This window comes from Pleurodeles waltl, chromosome 12, assembly GCF_031143425.1.
Source record: "Pleurodeles waltl isolate 20211129_DDA chromosome 12, aPleWal1.hap1.20221129, whole genome shotgun sequence".
Lineage (NCBI taxonomy): Eukaryota > Metazoa > Chordata > Amphibia > Caudata > Salamandridae > Pleurodeles > Pleurodeles waltl.
Window position 1 is genome coordinate 54,690,313 of NC_090451.1, and position 20,328 is coordinate 54,710,640.

The 20,328-nt window shown below is 45.9% G+C and overlaps 1 protein-coding gene across 3 annotated transcripts in view; it reads right to left on the reverse strand.

The window, feature by feature from the left end:
- ELL (elongation factor for RNA polymerase II) overlaps nucleotides 1-20,328 on the reverse strand; it is a 214,234-nt gene that overhangs the window by 125,429 nt on the left and 68,477 nt on the right. For all 3 annotated transcript variants that reach the window (XM_069217897.1, XM_069217899.1, XM_069217898.1), the window contains exon 5: nucleotides 3,598-3,851. In XM_069217897.1, the coding sequence (XP_069073998.1) occupies nucleotides 3,598-3,851 (254 nt within the window). The remainder of the gene's footprint in view (nucleotides 1-3,597; nucleotides 3,852-20,328) is intronic.

Consider the following 20,328-nt stretch of genomic DNA (forward strand, 5'->3'; position numbering starts at 1 on the left):
GCCCTCTCCACTACCAACATTCGAGAGAGCTCGCCAGGAAATAAGTCTGCAAGCATTTTCTCCATGAAGTCCTCCATCCTGCCCATATCTGTGGACTCCGGGAGGCCAATCACCCTAATGATGTTGCGCCGAGACCGCGCTTCCAAGTCTTCGTTTTTATTCCTGATTACCTCCAGCACCCGCACCATCTGCAACAAGCGTTCTTGCTCGCCATGCCGCTGATCTTCTAAATCAGAGGTGCGCCACTCAAGCTGCTCAAAACGAGCATAGTGTCATCCACCCTTGCCCTAATGCGGTCCATCTGCTCAGTTAAGTGGTCCAGCTTAGCATCTATGCCCGCCAAGCTACTCTTAAGATCCAAAAACAGACTTAACTGAAGAGTCCGAGGACCCTTCCTCCATCTGCACCTCTCCAGACTGCGATGCAGGCACACCACCCTTCCTCTTGCCTCCATCAAAAGAAATCTTTGCTTGCCGCTGCTCCGCCTTTCCCATAGTGTCCACCGCCAGAAACCACAGTAAGTAGCGCACAACTGTATTCCCAAAAAGAGAAAAAAGCTGCACAAAAAGTTTGCCTCCAGGGTGGCGATGCGCAGATAAACTCTAAGAACAAGCCGATGCCTGTCAACCGCCAGACCCCCGTTCCCAGGTATAGTCTCCGAACACCTTCAAAGCTGGCTGCTCACCTCCCGATTGACAGCAAGTATGAAGCAAAGTTCTATGCAGGCCTCCGCAATCTCAAACATGCCGCCATCAGCATCCAAAAAAATCACCAAGATGCCAGTACAGCAAGAAAAATGGCAAGATACAAAAAAGGCCAAAAAAGGCCCTCCGGCCCGGCCCAGCCGGTGATGGGTCCCTCAAAGGCCCCCCAGCAGGCACCCACCACTAGGAGGCCCAGGGCTAGCCCGGCCCGATCACAGGCCCGAGCCCAGGCCCCTGTAGAGGAAGACCTCACGATCACCAGGCCCGGGGCCCCCACAGCCAAAGGCACCGCCCAGGCCGGCCCCCGCAGGCTGCCAGCAAGCCAGCCCGCCGCGGGCCGCCGATCCCGCTGGCGCCAAAGGCGGATCAGGCCTCTCCGGGCCACGCGGCCCAGCAGCCGCGCGTCGCAGAAGCACGGGGGTGCGGCCCAATGAGACAGTCGACCGGCCCCCCCAAGGCAGAACCTCTTCTGCGGCCTGCTCCATCCGGCTCACGGTCGCCGCTCCCCCAGCGTGCTCCTATCGGCTGAACACCAAATCTGGGCACGCCTCCAGCGCAGCAGGCCTGACACTGGCCGAGCCCGCCTCCACGCCGCCGGTCGTCGCCGGCCTTGATCAGCCCAAATTTCGGGACGGGCGGGTGCACCGTCCCAGGCAGCAAGCCACTCGGCCAGGGAAGCGCTAATCCAGCCGCTCCGTCAGGAGAAATGAAAAAGGAAAGCCCTAAGCCCAGCAGAGCCTCACTGAGTGACGGCCATCTTGCCGGCAGGCTAGCCACGCCCCCGACTTCGGAATGTTTATGGTAAACCACAAAGATGATAAAGAGTTCTGCTGGCATCTGGAGATGGTCTACAGCTTTCTGCAGTGAGCCCACCTTCAGAAGGCAGCTATCAAGGTACAAGAATTTACGAAATCCAAAGCACAGTAGCGACCACTTGCCCTCCTTGAGGCACAGGTAACGCCTGTGGGACTTCAGCACAGGAATATGATAAAACAAGTCCTACACATCCAGGGACACCATGCAGTCACCTGCATCCAGGGCAGATAAACCTGAGCCTAGCTGAGCATTTTGAATTTGTCCTTACGCAAAGAAGGCATTTAGTGTCCCATGGTCTAGGATAGGTCTGAGACGCCTGATCTTTTTCAAACCGAGAATGGAGCACAAACAGTGCGTATCTGCCTCAGTCTGGTACTTGTTCGATTGCATCTTTGGAGAGTAAGAGATACACCTCCTGCAGGAGGATGGACAGATGCTCCTCTGATGTGTTCGTGTACTAGAATTAGGTGTGGTGGGAGGAAATTAAAGGCAGGACGCAGTCCTTTTGAACAATGAGTAAGACCAATCTGCTGGACACAATAGCTTGTCAACCAGGGAGAAAATAATGAATCGTGCTCCCTTCCAGTTGTCCACTAGTTGGTGAGGCCAAGCTTGGCTTGATGGTGGGAGGAAGAGCTAGAGGACTAATGCCCTCATTGACCTGGTCTGATGGTAGCATATTCAATGCTCCGAAAGGACTGGGCTGCCTGATATACCACTGGCTGGTAAGATTTTAGTGTCTATAGGCCAACTCTCTGTAAGAACACCAAAATTGCAGGACTGATGCAGGATTATTATTTTTTTAGCAGGGGTCAGAGGTCACAAGGAAAGTGCTGAATCCATACTGTGTTTCAACTATCTCAACATGATGGTGCAACTTCTCTCAGAAGAAACAAACTCTTACAAGGCATCAGTGATGCCTGCACATCAACAGAAAATCCAGTCAACCTCACCTAGGCGTGCCTGCTAAGCATGACATTGCTAGCCACAGTTCTGCAAATGCAATCCACAGTGTCTAGGCCTGTAAGGATGACTTATTTTGCAGCATACTGGACAGTCTGTGCTAGAGAGGATGTAGGATCCTTTAGGACCGCTGGCAAGATCTTGTTGGCCATGCATGTCACAGCCTATCAGTCAAACTGCATTTAGATACTGTGCTGCCAAGCCAGCAGAAGAAAACAGTTTACCAAAAGCATTAACCCAATTGAATTCCATATACGGGGGAATGGCCAGAAATGAGCTGGGTTACATTCCAGGCCATTGTTTTTTCACCCACTGTGACATTCTAGGCCAAGACCTGCCGTACGCAAACCAGTCTTGGTTCCGCCAATGGTCAGAGCTATACCTTACTGAGGAGAATTAAGTAGGTAGAACCAGGCCCAGGATTGCTTGTGTTTACATCTGGAGGGGGGCAGGCATGGCAGTTTGTGCTAGAGTAGGATCAAGACCAGTTTTCATCAAGCGGACTCGGTCTAGAAAGGCACGGTGCGTGAAAGATGGTGGTCTGGAATGTGGCCTCAAGCGATTGCCAGTTGCTGATATTACTTCAAGCATTCCTTCATTCACCGTGTTTTTTGCAGCAGGGGTTGAGTAACATTTATTCTATTAGCAGATCTATTAAGAGGTAGGCAATGTTAAGACGGGGAGTCCAGAATTGGCCAAAAATAAAAATAAAATGTAAAAAAAAAAAATCATACTTAGGTCCGAATTTGGGTTGGTGGTCACACAGAAAACCAACTCAGGACATCAATGTGTTAGAAGAACCAATTACTCAAGGACACAATACTTTATTTATGAGTATTAATATCATGAAGGCACCAGGCCTCTAGCAATAAGCAGCATGATCTTTGACATGGAGAACCTTTTAGATCACAAAATTATTTCTTTCTGTGGTACTTTCACTCTTTTGCCATTAAGTTAAAGGGAAATCATTTGCACAAACAATAGGAAAACAAGGACAGCAAAAGAAGTTCTTAGGGAGTGGTGGGTCAGGGGCAGAAAGCATTCCACCCAAAAACACAATTTTTTAAAATTAAAATTTACCATGAACAGGTGAATCATTCTCACGGGCACTAACCTGTTGCAGGAGGCTGTCCAACATATCTTTGTCTTGCAGAGAAAGCTGATCTTTTTGTAATCGCAATATCAGTTCTGCCTTCTTGTAGGGCTTTAGTGCCAGCAAATGCATAACCCGATCTTTGATGGGGCGCAGAGAAATGGCACTATTACTTTTTCTTACAGCACAGGCAGGATTGACTGGCGCCGCTCGCTTCCGAGAAGGAACTGGGTCAGGATTTACGGACGCTGGCTTTCGTACCTGAACCTTTTTACCTGGAAAACGATAAACATTATACCATTTGAAAAGCCAAGCCAATTTTCTGTTGCTGCAAGAGTAAAAACACAATATGTAAAAAAGGAAAGAAATTACACAGTGAATAATATACTAAGCTAAAGCTGCTGCATTATTATCACCTTTTATTTTAGAATTTTAATTGTTAAAATGAAAGAGCTTCTGCTAGAACGACAGCCATAAGAATGCCCCAATCCAAACCATATACCAGCACCTATGTATATTATGTAACACCATATGGATACCTTAACTGAAATCTAATTTAAGTAGAGATTTAGCTGTAATCGTTAATGCACAATCTTACCTCTTTGTCAGTTTAAAACATCTTTGGACCCTTGTCAAATATGCACTTGATATCTTATTCATTATAATGAAGCAGCATCATGAATATGTGCCAATGATGTGAACCTTCAAATCACTCTTAATAAAGGCAGACTAAACCTGCTGTTTGCGGGGGTTACAAAAGCTATTAGAACCACAGTAGATGCAGAGTTGCTAATATGGGGAAATAGAAGATGGACTGATTTTCAATTCCAGACACACTAACTACTATGTGCTGCCAGGAATATCAGATGATCCTACCTGAAATGATTTCAATTCATTCCCAGCAAGACAACATATTCCAGAAATCTTAGAAATCACTCTACAGAGGAAAATGAAAATAAATATCAATGAAATGGCATAAGAAAAAAGCACCAGTGAGCTAGCTACCTTGTAGCTTATCATTTTTGGTTATCCGATATCCAACCTCTCCATCTTCTTTCACTACCAATAGGGATCGCTTGATTTGAACTCAAAGCCAGATGTCTTACCCATATCAATGTAACTTGACTTCTACCAGGTGATTACTGAGTGGCTTACTAAGATAAAACTGGAATTAATTTGCCACAATTTTAATCCTAAATATAACATTTTTTTTTTTTTTTTTTAAATCAACTGCTCTTTGTCAGTTTGTCGTTTGCCCCAAATGGGGCGGAAAACCAATACTAATCTGTGCCAAATCACAGTCTAAAAAGAAAAGATCTGGGGAAATTAAAATGTGTTTGAAGTGGGTTTGTGGTCTACATTCGAACCCCAAAATGGGTCTCAAATCAGAAAACAAGGAGAGCAAAAGGGGTGCAGAGTCCGTGGTAGGTCACGGACAGGGAGGATTCCACGTGGAAAAGCAGCAGAACTAGCAAAGAATAATATGAAAATGTGAAACAAATAAAAAAACTTTAAAAAAACTTTTAAAAAACTAGGGTGTTCTTTCTTTTGCTTGTGTACATAATTACAATTAAAACATGTCATTTTTAAAGCTGATACAAGCTCATCTTGGCATTAAACTTGACAGTCACATGTCTATTGATTTTGCTAAGATGTTCTATTTGGGAGCATAATGTGTGTTTACATCTTCATCAGGGGCATAGCTTTGGGTGGGGGTGCGACACTCCCCAAATAAATGTATTCTTTGCTTGGTAGTGGGTCTGGGGACAATGAATCAGATCTGCTATCTGCGTGTTGGTTTTTGTCGTTGTGAGATTTGAAGACAAAACAGTGACCTTACCGGGGGTGGAGGAGAAAGAGAGAGAAAGAGAAAAAGAGAAAATAAAAATGACCTGGAATCAATGTCTGCTTCCCTGCGTGTCGTCCAAATTGTGGGATCATAGACACATCTTTTAGATCACTTATTATATATACTTTGAAATAATTCAGTTCAGGATGAGCTCTGTGCAAGCATGTTTAATGTTTGATTTAATAGTATGTAATGGTGCTCCATGTTTAATAAGAATCTAGGCCATGTTTAGCGTTTACAGGACTATTGACTTGCTTCTTAGTTCACTAATAGCACTATCGTTGAGGGGCGAACAATGAATGTTTCTAACAAATGTCTTTATATGCCGCAATCTAATTTGATGCACTAAACTGATACCCATCTGCATGTTTAAGAATTTTAAAGAGGTATCATATTTTTAATTTCTTTGTTGTGCAATATACATAAACATTTTCATTAGTCAGCTTGTGCACAGAATCTTAGAGCCAAGCCAGACCCATGGCTCGGCCCGCCCTATCTGCCTACACACCCTCCTCTATTTGTTAATCTGGTTTAGTACATGGGGCCACAGGTTACTTGATAAAATGATTTGTTAAAGGCAAGGACTAGCAACACAATCCTGCTGCATGCTCTCATTTGACAAATCCCCCACTGAGGTTTCCTGTATCTGAGACTAAGAAGACTGCGTGCAATAAAACACATTTAAAATAAGTGATCCCAAGGCAAAGACTCCAAGCCATTGTGCTGTACATGACCATAGTCATGTCTTAACAGGTAGAACTGCCAGGCCCAGGTGGGGTGGACAGGAGCATAGCTTCATTGAGGGTGTTTGAGATGCGACACCCCTAAAATGCTTTCTTGGTTCGGTAGTTAGGTCTGGGGGCCTTGAGTCAAGTCAGCTAAGTGTTGATTTTTGTCATCACCCTCTTTTCTCAAAGAGATTTAAACTTGTTAATTTTTGATCAGGCTATATACATCGGTTTAGCAGAATAGTAATCCTGCTAAGTACTCCATGAGTGGGGGCAAATTTACCACTTTTTGGAATTCAAAAACCTTGGTAAAAGTAGGCTTGGCAGGCTGTTCCAAATTTGACTTTCCAGGCATACTACTGGCAATCAAACATCAAAAAGGCGATGGCTGAATGCTTGCAAATTGTCTAACCAGTGGCAATCTTTCAAGGTAGCATTCCAACCCATCGTTTTTTTTTGTTCAACGAGCTACTCTAGACAGAAGCTCAACTAATGCAAATCAATACTGACTCTTTCCTCATGGAAACAATCCATCACAAAGCTTGGTCATCTTACTCTACCAATCAGCCTACGGTTATTTTAGTTGGGAAATCTGAGATTTACACCAACTAATCTCACTTTGTAAGCCAACCTTCATGTGGACCAAACTACATTTTACTACTTCTTATATAATAAAAAAAAAAAAAACAATAATAATAAAGGAATGCATAACTCGCATTCAAAGACCGCTTATCAGGGAAATAAACTGTAGCCCAACTGGAAATCTATTTTAATGAGCACAGATATTTTTTTTATGTAATATTTCCTTTCCCTTTATAAGAACAAACTCAATTAACATTTGCTCTGAATACACCCCCCTTTTCTCTACCTCCAAAATTCACAGAATTCTGTAAAACTCGTAGTAGCAAGGATATTCTAAAACAAATCTTTCCAATTTATCCTAGCAAGCAGCAACTCTCTACAGTGTTGTCCGCTACGCAGCCTCATTAATGAATTATTCTGCATTTAGGTAACCACCTTCTGGCTTATTTGGAGCTTTCCACAGCCATAGAAATCTACTATTCTAGTGGATTTTCCATAACTCAGATATACGTTTCCTAATGCTCCTCTTACAAAACCCAAGACACTGTTTCAAAACATCAGTGTAAACCAGTAATGAACCAATTACGCTTGGTATTTCCAACCAATATCAGTACAAACTGACTTATTTTTTCATTTTTTTTTTTAAACTTCCAGGAAATTCTCCAGCATACTTTCCTCAGAGTAAACCATCCTACCATATGAAGGTATATTTTAGAGGCCCAATTGTGAACTTTCCTACTCCTGGTCAGAAATGAATTCCAAAATTCATACTCCAATGATTTAAAAACTTTGAAAAGATCTCCAAGCATCCAGCTTTAAAAAATAAAAATAAAAGCATACTGTTTCATTAAATCCTTTACAGAATCTCTCCATGCTGATCTTAATAATCTCTATTTCAATAAAATCTGACTGCAGTTAGAATTTAACATACTTTGCAATCTCAAACATAGACAGAATGTAAAATTCCTGCACATCTTAATGTCAACTTCTATGCCTGCGGGAGATATCCTATCAATTTTGACAAAAAACATTTTACTCTCCACCTTCATTCAGTGGTTAACCACTGAAGGCAAAAAAATCCCTTAAACTTTCTCTAATACCACTATACAGTAATTAACACATTTCCTATGATCTGTAGGCAATATGCTCCCGATCTAGATAGTGATATGTGGAAAAGGTGGTAGTGTTGGCTTACAAATAAGGAGCACTATGAATGCTTCATCATACACTAAAGTGTTTAGCAAGTGTAACATGTTCCAACCTAAGGAGCACATTTGAATTATTCCATTCCCTTCCACTTGCCCGATTTCTCCATTTTGGAACGCTAGGGCATAAATGCATTTTATTTTAATAAATATAGTGAAGTGTGACAAAACACAGTGGAGGCGTCTGAAAGCTTGTATTGTACCTTTCAAAGCCGAGCTTACCATCACAAAAACATACTCTGCCAATAGGTCAGTACACAAAGAATGCTGCGCAATTGCTTTAACAATAATAGAAATCCTTGCAAAATCCCATCTCATGAGGGTATTGTAAGTCAGTGTAAAAACAGCTGCACAATACAAAAATGCTGCAGTCTGTCTCCTAGCCAGTCTATGGCTATCCAAGAGATTCACATCTATTAGCTAAAACAGACCTCATTACAGTATTAAATCCCATTTCACTATGGCTATCACTCATCATTTATTAACGGAATCACGAAATGTACCTACACTAGGAGACATGCTGCTGAAGACGACCTCTACTTTAATTCACCTTCATGTTAAGAGGGTTAAATGCATCCAAAAAATGTTTCTTATCTCTTCGGCTGGACGTTCCTGGGATAAATAAGTCCCTGAAAATATTCCTTTCAATGCATTTGCTTTGATAGTTTCTGAAGGCAAGAACTGTTTTGTACGATAAAAACCTTGACCTTGTTACAGTACAGCTCTGACAAATCTTAGTTTTTGGTAGTTATGGGGAAAACCTCTCCATATTCACTCAGATTCCTAGTGAATGCTGATAGTAAGTATTCTGATACTGAGTGAAAGAGTTTGCCATTACCAGCAATTGTCTAGGAAGGATTATGCCTTGCAGTCGAGAGCTGCCATCACTGGCAGAAAATGTGTCAAGACTCTTGGAGCCAACTTTATACCAAACATAAGACTCTGAATTAATAATAAGAATTTCCTGCGGTTCTTGTTCATGGGATATGGAAATAATATATGTAGGGGCCTTTCAGATCTAGATTCGTCATACAGTCTCCCCTTTGTAGCTTTGGAACTGCTTCTTGCAACTCTGCAAGGTGTCAAAAGTCCAAAATTACAAATTTTGGAAAGAATCATGGATCACCGGTCTTTAAAAGGCAGGTCATTTGGGGATTGAGAAGTACACTGAGTAAATTCCCTGGTTGGCCTCCTCTTAAAAGATTGTGTGCCTCTTCGCTGTAGTAGAAGACATCTTGCACCGTTGATTTTTTTGGCAGAACATTTTGGAGAATCTTTTCTAACTCAACACAGCACCACTTCTTATAATGTTTGTTACTCAATTGTCAGAGCTAATGTCTACCACTCTTGAAGAAACACTTTCAATCTGCCCTCTACTGGTGTTGAGGCGTCAAATCTACAGGTCATTTATTAGATGAGCCCTTGGATCTCCGTAGTGCACCTTAAACCTGACCTGTGTGTAGGTGCTGCTGTCTGAAAGATGGTCAATCGCATGGGCTACTAGTTGCATGCTGTGCTTCCTATCCTTTTTGTGACTGGTAAGATTTGAGTTGAGACAGACTTTTGTCTCCACTGGAGTCTTTGGTTTTGACAGCAGTTCAATTGTTTCTATGTCAGTGACCGGGTTTTGTGGGAGTACCCTTTTGCAACAGTGTTTAATTGTTTTGCGCTCTTTTCCTTTGCTGTATCCCCTCTCCAACTGCACTGATGCAGGGTCCTTTACAGCATGCTATTTGGATACTATTTAATAATAATAATAATGAAAGTCTGCACAGGTACATCCTTTGTCTGCAACATCTCAATGTGTGACACTGATTCCCAATCATCTTCAAAGTTCTTGGTAGAAAGGCTTCAAAAGCTTTACAGCCATTGGACTCATGGACCTTAGAAAAGTGCATCAATTACAAACTTAATGTGCATATTCCCATGCCAATGTATGATGGCAGATAAAGGGATTATTTCCATAAACCTAAACTGAGGGATTGTGGACCTCCCCCATTCTATGCAATTTAAATGCCTACTGACTTTCTGAATGCAAAAGGAAACTTGAGCTGAAGGATTCTGTGAAGAGCAAGACTGTGCAAGTAGGCTTTTACACATTTTAGCAAAAGTCGTGCTGAAGCGATGAGCAAGCAGTATACAGACAAAAGTCTTGTCTGGCTCGGGCTGTGTGCCGGCTGCATTGTGCAATTAACTTTTACAGTATGAAGAGCACAACTGCCCTCTTCCTTTTTTTTTTTTTTTTTTTAATTACTTTGAACTGTAAATACAACCTTGACTATGCCATGCTGGGTAGCGGGAAGCTTTCCAGTTGGTTACTTATGCAAACAGACTGCCTAAGAAGCATCTCTTTTGTTTCAGCCTCATTACATTTTGCTTTTTGTACTAGTGCTTACAAGGGACGTGAGGGTGACTGAGAACACAGATTCTCCAAGAAAGCACTACAACATTTAATTTGTTTATGTGCTGATACTGAAGGAGTTTCAGTGTTCGAATTGAGATGTTAAGTATTTTAATGTATTACTTTACTGGCTAGGCCATTTTGCAGAAAAATGTCCAGCATACACAATCGAATTAGCATTCTATGATTTTGCACTGAAGGACCTACAGCTAGGGGGCGTGGCCAGCGATCCGGAGATGGCGCACGCTTAGTACCCTCGCTCCGGAGGGGCGGATACCGATCCGTAGGAAAAGCGTGACATCTCCGGGAAATCCTGAGCCCGAGTGAGGGCGGCACACTGGGGGCCGGTCCTGGAGGAGACTGGGCCCCCGTTTTAACCTCGGAGCGAGTGCCTGCGCGAGCCTAGCTGGGGACTCCAAAGGAGGCCGGTGGCCCTCCCTTTCGGCTGGAGCCGGGGCCTCGCGTGAAGCTGTGGGCCGCCGCCGAGCATAGGTGGAAGGCAGAGGGGAAGCCCCGAGAGGGTCTCCCTGAAAGCGAGACGCCGGGGATCACCCCCGAGAGGAGGCGCGAGTAGCGCTGGGCCGCACCCGGTCCCCCGGGGGTTGGAGAAGCCCGGCAGTGATCGGGGGGCCCCGGAGGGGCTGGGCCCCATAAATTTGAACCTGCCGAATCGGACGACCTGAGCCCAGAGGGGGGGCCCCGGACGGGTCTCCCTGCTAGGGCGACAACAGGGTCTTGGAACTGGACCATGTGGAGTGCGGTGAGTGGCACTGGGCCGCCCCCGGGCCCTGGGGGAGCGGAGAAGCCCAGGGAGAACCGGGGGGCCCCGGAGGGGCAGCGCCCCGCAAAACTAGAACCAACTGCTGACCCTGAGATGAGCGTGGCCCTAAGCGGTATTTGGGCCGGCCGGTGAACGCGCTGCCGGGGCCTCGGTGAGGGCATCGAACATGGCGCAGAGGGCACGGCCCGAAGTTGGTGAGGAGCCGGATACCGTGCCAGCAAGAGGAGACTGATGACCCTGGGGCCAGTGAGGACAGCGCTGGGCCTTGGTGGCTGGGGGCCCCTGGGGGCCATTACTGGAATGTAAGACAAGAGCTTGCCCCCGCCGAGAGCGTGAACGAGCCTGCAGTCCCGCCGAACAGGGAAAACTGGAGACCGGACCAGGGGGATGATCCTGGCACTAAGATAGAGCCGACCATCTGGAGTGCCCAAGCCAAAGAGGAAGCAAGGTGGCCGACGGAACTGGCGGACGGGGGGGAGCGCCCTGCGGAGGAAGCAAGTGGCAGACTGCTTCTCATTAGCAACCAACTGGTCGCCCCTCGAGCCAGTGAACACGGGCGACTCGAAGTAAGTGGCCCCACAAATGGGCAACTGGTGGGCCCAAAATTCGGTTGATGGCAGAGTTTGCCTAAATAAGCAGCTAACATCGCAGCGCGAACTCTGAGGAGGCGAACGCGCCCCGGCGGGAGAGTGGGACCGGCCTGGGACTTGCGACACATCACCGGACTGGGGCGGGCCGAGCCCTTGAGCCGCTGGGGGGACGACCCCATGAAGCCGTGGCAGAACTGGTGAGTCGTGACCCTGGGGGCGAGGCGCGCAGAGGAACGATCGTGAAGTCCAGGGTGGAAGTGAGTAGAGGTTAACCATGGACCGATAACACAGAACCCCCGGCTCTGCAACTGAAAGCTGGAGATAGCTGGCGTGGTCTCGGGGGGCCTGCCTGGTGTCTGCCCAGGGATCGTGGCCTGGCATGTGTTGACTAAGGTGCGGGCCTACAGGAGAAGGAGAGCTCACGATAAATCTCGAACTTGCATACTGGGGGCGTGACCCCCCCGACTTCTTCAACCGATGCCCCCCAAGGGCCAACACAAGTGTAAAACCATGGACCCCGCGACAACATCGGGGCATACAGAGATGGAGGTACAAGGCCGCTCACAGGTCAACGTACAGGATACCCTGGACAAAATACTAGTTGCGATAGAAGACACAAAGACAACACTACAACGCGACATCAAGCAAGTAGCGGTTGAGGTGGACCTACTGAGAGCAGACCACCATAAACTGGTGGACAGAGTCAAAGAAACAGAATCCGTGTTGGCGGTCATTGGGCCGAAACAGGAAGATCTGGCGGCCGAGGCGACTTCCCTTGCTAACAGAGTGGCACGGCTTGAACAAAGAGCCGAGGACGCAGAGGGGAGAAACAGGAGGAACAATGTGCACGTAGTGGGCCTCCCCGAAGGGGTTGAAGGAGACAACATGGTGGAGTTTCTGGAGAAATGGTTCAGCACAACGATTGCACCCGGGTGCCTGACCCCCTTCTACACGCTGGAGCGCGCGCATCGAATGACATCAAGGCCTCTTGCCCCTGGTAGACCACCCTGTGTAGTGATTGCCAAATTGCTGCATTACACAGACAGAGATATCCTCATACAGAAGGCCAGAGAGATAGGCCCGTTTAAAGTTGCGAACGGAGAGGTGACGCTATTCCCGGACTATACACTGGATGTACAGAACAAGCGAACTTCATTTTTAGCAGTCAAAAGGGCCTTAAGAGAAGAAGGGATCCAGTACTCGCTGTTGAGCCAGGTTGAGAGTGATAATGGAAGGGAAGACCACTTTCCATCAGTCCCCGGAAGAAGCATGGGAATGGCTCGAGAAACACGGGTCTCAGAAGGGGCAACCTGCAGATGGGGGCCTGGCTGGGAGTCGGGCTCGCCGGGCCCCAAGGTCACGGAGGCCCAGAGATCACCCGCGGATGGCGCCAACGCAAACACAAAAAGAAAGAGGCAAGAGGGCGGCCCGCGTGAGTGGAGGAGTGTCCCCCCCCATAGGGTTCAGACGAGGAGTCGGATGATAAAGTGGTGTCCTCAGCCGGGGACTTGGGTTGCTCCCGCGCTCGCTCCTAGCGAGGCACCACAAACGGCCGACGAACTTGGATAATCCTGCTGCGGGAGGGCCCGGAGATATGGTACAACGGGTGAACGTGAGGCCCCTCCGGACTTGGCCACACCCAACCCAGAACTTCGCCTGTCCATTCAGGCTGGCGAGAACTGCAGTTATATGTTTGAACAAGTTGCACAGTTTTCTGGGCTACCTGCAGTTTGGAAGGCGCCCTGGGGAGTGGGAGTTTGGGTTTACAGTTGCAAGTTAAGCTGGCATGGTGGGTGTCGACGACCGGTAGTAGCAAAGAACTGAACATGGGAAGGGGTAAGTCTGAGGCCTGGGTGAACCAAGGGCACTACTATCAGACTATTATACTAAAATGGCGGACTATAGTCTCTTAACATGGAATGTTAGGGGGATAGGTACCCCGGCTAAAAGACACAGAATCCTCTCCTATTTAAAAAGAAGGGGGGTGCAGGTGGCAATGCTGCAGGAGACCCACTTAGTAGCGGGGGAAGTGGAGAAACTGAGACGTAGGTGGAGGGGGAAAGTGTTTGCCACGGAGTACTCAGCTTATGCAAGAGGTGTAATGATATGGGTCAGGGCCGGGGTCCCCCTAATAATTGACTCTTCCAACAGACCGGGAAGGTAGATTTGGGATATTGGAGGGGAGGCTACACGGTACCCCGATAGTTATAAGCTGCATTTATGCCCCCAACCAGGATCAGATCCCCTTCCTGACTAGGTTATCGAGCCACCTTACCCGCCAGTGCACAGGAGAATTACTAATAGGGGGAGACTTTAATGCAATATTGGACATAACTATGGATAGGTCTACCCCACCGTTGCAGGGGGCAGCGTCAACTAGAATAGCCAAAAAACGAAGCGAATGGCTGGGCATCTGGGGGCTGGTGGATGTCTGGTGGGAGCAACACCCAAAAGACAGAGACTACTCTTATTATTCGGGCCTCCACCGGCTGCACACTAGAATTGATAGAGTGACTTGCACGGCGGGCCTTGCGCGTAACATAACCCATTCTGAGTATCTGGGCCGCACATTGTCGGACCATAATCCCTTGCTGCCGACACTGAGGGTCTCGGAGGACAGGCCCCCCCCCATACCGTCATGGAGACTGTCTCCGGCAGCACTGGAGGATCAGGCGTATAGAGACGCCCTTCGATGCCACCTAGCAGAGCATATCGAGACCAATGGTGGATCTACCCCATCCAGGGCTACAGAATGGGAAACACTTAAGGTGGTGACGAGGGGCTTCTGCATGGGTCAGTCGGTGGGGGTGAGGCGCACACTTGAAAGGGAACTGTCTGCATTAGAGAAGGAAATACAGGAAGGGGAGTTGAGACAGAGACCTGAAGCTCAGGGGGAACGAGGAATACAACCATGCCCGTAGAGAACACTCCTGGATTGAGGAGCAGCTTAGATGTCATAGCATGCAAAAATATTTAGCATCATTACATTCAGAGGAAGGTAGATCAGGGAAACTGCTGGCGTGGCTGGTGCGCCCGGGTGGGGGTGGCGAGCCCATCGCGAGTGTACAGGATAAAGAGGGATTTCGTAGACTCAGTTCAGGCCCAATTAATGATGCATTCACAGAATATTATAAGCACCTGTATAGGAAACCTGACGATCTGGGGGGGGGAAGCATTTGAGAGCTTCCTGCGGCAGATCCCACTTCCAATTCTGAACCCAGAGGAGAGGGATAGCCTGGGGGGCTCTGTGACAGCGGAGGAGATATGTGAGGCCATATCGCAATTGGCTCCCGGGAAGACTCCTGGTACAGACGGCCTCCCCATGGACTTTTATAAAAAATACAAGTCACTACTAGGGACGAAAGTCAGTCACCGGTGCCTCCCTGTTCTTTGTCTTGGGGAGCGGGACCACCAAGGCCTCACGAAGCGCGCACGGCAGCTCCCCCAGACGCAAAGCCTCCGTATACATTTCCGCTAGCTGGGGAACCAATAGTGACTTGTAGTATAGTGAGTTCTTCCCCCCACCCCCCCAAACTTTCTAAGGATTCTAGAGGTACCCAGAGTTTGTGGGTTTCCCTGGAGGAGACCAAGAAATTAGCCATCTTCCCAGCTTTCAGGAACGGGCAGACTTGAATCAGAAAACCACATTTTAACACACTTTTGGCATGTGCTTTTAGCTTCCTTCCAGTTAGGGACAGAAACAGGTGTGAAAACAATGCTGGATCCCAGACAGCTAAACATTTCTGAAAAGTAGACAAAATTCTGAATTCAGCAAGGGGTCATTTGTGTAGATCCTACAAGGTTTCCCTACGAAAAACAACAGCTGAAATAAAAAAAAAATTGAAAAAAAAAAATGAAAAAAAGTAATTTTTCTACACGTTTTACTGTGCAACTTTTTCCTGCCATGTCAGATTTCCAAAAGCAATATACTGTTACGTCTGTGGGACTCTTCTGGTTGTGGGGATAAATGGGGCTTGTAGGTTCATCAAGAACTCTAGGTACCCAGAGCCAATAAAGGAGCTGCACCTTGCAATGTGTTTTCATTCTATACCGGGTATACAGCAATTAATTTGGTGAAATATAAGGAGTGAAAAATATGTAGCGATAAAACCTCTGTATTTCCAAAATGGGCAAAAGACAAAGTGATGAGAAGCAGAGATTATTTGCACATTTCTGAAATCCAGGGTCCCCATACTAGCATGTGAATTGCAGGGCATTTCTCACATAGATGTCTTTTTTAAACACTGTCTTACATTTAGAAGGAAAAAGAAAGTAGAGAAAGACAAGGGGCAATAACACTTCTATTCTGTGTTCCCCCAAGTCTCCCGATAAAAGTGGTACTTGTGTGGGTAGACCTAATGCCCGTGACAGGAACTGCAACATGGACACATCACATTTTTACATTGAAATCGGATTTTAAGAAAGTGCCTAGCTGTGGATTTTGGCCTCTAGCTCAGCTGGCACCTGGGGAAACCTACCAAACCTGTGTATTTTTTTAAAACTAGACACCTAGGGCAATCTAGGATGGGGTGACCTGTTGGGGCTCTCACCAGGTTCTATTACTCACAATCCTTTTCAAACCTCATAATTTGGCACAAAAAAAAAAAGAATTCCTCACATTTTGATGATAGAAAGTTCTGGAATCTGAGAGGAGCCACTAATTTCCATCCACCCACCTAATAAAGTAAAAAAGGGGGCCGGGGGGGCTCTAGTGCTTCCCCTGAGGCCTCTCTGCATTGATTAACCACTTTGCTGCCGAGGACGTAATGGGTACGTCCGTGGGGCCTCAGCACTGCAGATTCTCCATGCTTGCGTACCGGTCTATGCTTGAAGTGACCCACAGTCCATACACGTCATCCATTACCTTGTTTTATCTCCCACTTGTGGGAGGCGGTTGCTTCGGTTTAGCCTTTCTGCTTCTGTGTTCTTCTTTAATGGGAGGTTTGTTGCCATCAGCATAGTGTTCCATTTCCATATGTCCTGTGCTAGTTTTGACCGTAGGATGACTTTGTTCTTTCATGTTTGTTGAAGACGAACATTGTCATTGTGTTGTCCGTCTGGATCAGCAGTCTGTCCTTTTACTTGTGCTTGGAAGGCCTTCAGGGCTAAGAAGAGTTCCAATAGGTTTATTTGTTTCATTGCATCTGCTGGGCTCTAGCGGCCCGACTTTTAGGGTGTCCTTTAGCGCTCCCCCCAACCCTTGCGAGATGTGTCGGTCATTATGGTCACAGTGCGAGTTGATGGTCTGATGGTTTCATAACCGTCCTCACTGTCGGAGACGGACCCTTCTGGTAGAGGCAAGTTTATTCTGTTACTGCTTTCGATTTTCCAGGCACTAGGTATGCGTCTGCTGTCCTTGAGTTCAGAATTTTCCCTAGGAAAACCTTCTCCTGCTCTTAGTGCAGAGATTATTTCTCATGGCTTATGGTAAACCCCCAGCTGTTGCAGTGTGGAAATGACAGTTTGTACGACTTGTTGACACAAGTGTCTTAAGCTTGCTTTCACCAGTCAGTCGTTCAGGCAAGGGTAGACATGTGTATCTTGTCTTCTCAGGAGTACAGCTACTGTCGCAAGGATTGTTGATAACACTCAGAGTGCTGATTTTATCCTGAAGGGAAACACTATGATCTGGTAGTGTACTTAGTCTAAGATGAATATGAGGTATCATCTGTGTCTTTGGTATGTGCCGGTAGGGATCCTTTAGGTCTATGGTGGCCATGTAGTCTCCCCTCTTTAGGAGTGGGATTACTTCCTTAAGTGTTGTCATCTTGAAGACTTATGCTCATATGAATTAAGGGCTAGAATTGATCTCAGCATTAGGTCTTGTTTGAGTATTAGGAAATAGAGTACATACCTCTTCCTGTCTCCCTTGGGGAGGCTTTCTATGGCTCGTTTTTTTGATGAGCTCTTAGACATCCAGCAGCAGCTGTAGGAGTTCTTGTTCCCTTAATAGTTTTCTCTTTAGGGGAAACAGTGGCAGTGTCTTGATGAGTTCTCTGCATAAGCAGTGCTTTATTATATTTAGTATCCAGCAGTCTGAGGTGATTGACATCCGCTCCTGGAGGAAATCTATTCTTCGACCTACTGGTGTTATGTGCCAGGGTTGCAGGACAGATCATCTGGAGGGAGGGGCCTTGATGGGTAGTTGACGCCCGCATCAAGGGATTCAGTATCAAGAGCCTGCCAAATGTCAAGTTGTCCCAGCCTGGCCTTTGAGCATAGAGGATTAATTTTCTTCATAGTGGAAGAATTCCTCCTGGTCTACCTCACGTGGCTCTGGCGTTAATGTATGGTTGTTTCTCTCCAGTCTCTCTTCTCTCTGAGGGTTTCAAAGGTATGCAGAATTCCTTTAAGGAGTTGAACTCCTTCCATTGCAGGAGAGCCGCAATGTCTGCTTGAAGCTAACATTTCTGATGCTCAACCATGGCTAAAAGTCCCTAACTAAAGCAAAACGAGTCCTAAGTTGCCTGTGTTCCGGTACAGGGAGGACCTGGCATGGCAGTTCGGGCTAGACTGTTCCCATGAGGAACAGGGTCAAGACTGATTTGTATATGACTGGGTGCAAACTGAGGTGGGATGGTGAAGAAATAAATAATTGACTGGGATGCAATCCCTAGCGCAGTGATTCCCAACCTTTTGACTTCTGTGGACCCCCACTTTATTATTACTGGATCCCAGGGACCCCAACTGAATCATTATTAGAATCTGGGGGATGAACCCTCCTCCCCCCACACACAGGAACTTTTAGGGTGCACACCGGACATCAAACAGGGAATGAACTTCCCACCAAATGGTTGCTGACAATGGACACAAAGGAATAAAAAAAAAAAAAAAAGACAAGACACGATTCTGGCCCAACTATTAGAAGGTGGATTAGATGCAGAGCATGTGAATCCAGAAAATAATTCATGCTGCAAAAATAGCTATTATGCATGTGGAAATCTCATGAATACATCTGGAAATGTAGTCAATGTAATAATTATCTTAGTTACTGAGAAAACACGTTAAACTGGGCCGAAAGAGATAGGTAATAAAGAGGGATAAATTGGTGCTGCCACCATGAGAGAGAATTCTAAATCCTAGGAGGGCTGTACCCACACGGGTTGGAAGCTGTTACAAATATTTATGGATACTCATCTAAAAAATCTCAAAGAAACATAATTTGAATGTATGACAAGTCCTTGAGAGAAAAAAAAAAATCAGAGTAGGTTTCCTACTGTTATAAACTCCCACCCTTACCGAGGACTACGTAGAGCAGCAATATTTAAGATGAACTGTTCAGGTTTGTATAAGCCTAGCAGAATATGCCAAAAAGAGTAAAACAGATGGAGTTACACTATATTACTAAAAAAATAAAAACAAAGGATAACCCTGTGGAAACTAAAGATCACAATATGAAGGGAGAACGAGTGGGCACTGCAGATAGCCCTTATTAACGATTAGCTCAAGCACGATAGGGAAAATGAAGCTTAGAAGGATGCCAAGTTGCCCAGACAAGGCTCTATAAGTACAAACGTTAAATTAATGCAGCTCAAATATCTAGAGTATTTCACTGAAGAAAATCTATTAACAATGGGATAGAGCGACACGCTGGAGTGAGAAAGATGCAGAGCAGAAAAGGATGACTTTATGCACACAAGCTGGCACTGCCCAAATGTAGCTCAGTTCAGAAAAGCAATTGTGTAAACATTGTCTCTGATGTTCGGATGGTCTTTTTTTTTTTTTTTTTTGCTTTTGGGGGTGGGGGGGGGGGGGGGGGGGGGGTGGGGGTTCGGGAGAGGGAGAAATGGGAATAAAAACTATACAACAAAATATTAATCACCATAGCGTTAGTAACAGCCAAGAGAGAATGCTCAAAATGGAAGCTTCATATCTGGCATCAGCGAGTGGACAAAATTATGATAATAGGAAAAAAGCTATAGGGTGCTCACAAATGTGCATAATGGTGTGAACATATGTAAGTTTAAGCAAGATAAGCACATTTGTGCTGAAATTTGGCCAAGGGTTGATTACATAAAATTAAATGTTTTGTGGTTTTCGGAATATGTGTTTTTGTCCATTTTAATGAGAATACATAAAAATATTTTGACCCCATTTGATTATGCATCAGCTAGGTGTGCAATCAGTTTAATAAATTATTACAAAAAACACCTCAAAATACAAGACTTAAACAAAAGCTGATAATTGTCTATCAATTCAACTGACCCGTAATTGAGTCACAGCGTAGTACATGATTGGTAACCTTCACACTTTCAACAAGGGGATTTCAGTAGCAGCTACAGCAATAATTTACAGATGAAAAAAGCAATAACAGGTTATGCCCTCCTCCTGCAAGAAGCACTTAAACGATCTCCAAAGTCTGTCGCCACCAGATACACCGCTACCACTTGAAGTATAACATGAGTTGCAAACCTCACATCAACACTGCAGTTTCATTAACTGCAACATTTGGAAGTGCTAACAAACAAAACAAAATAACAGTGTTGTACAAAAACTATTTGTTTTTGAGAAGGCCATTATAACCTACTTTGAATGCACGTATTTAGCAGTGGTACCATTTTTAGGGCAATACAACTTTGTACATCCATGGCAGTTAACTTACCAAGGTGATGCAAT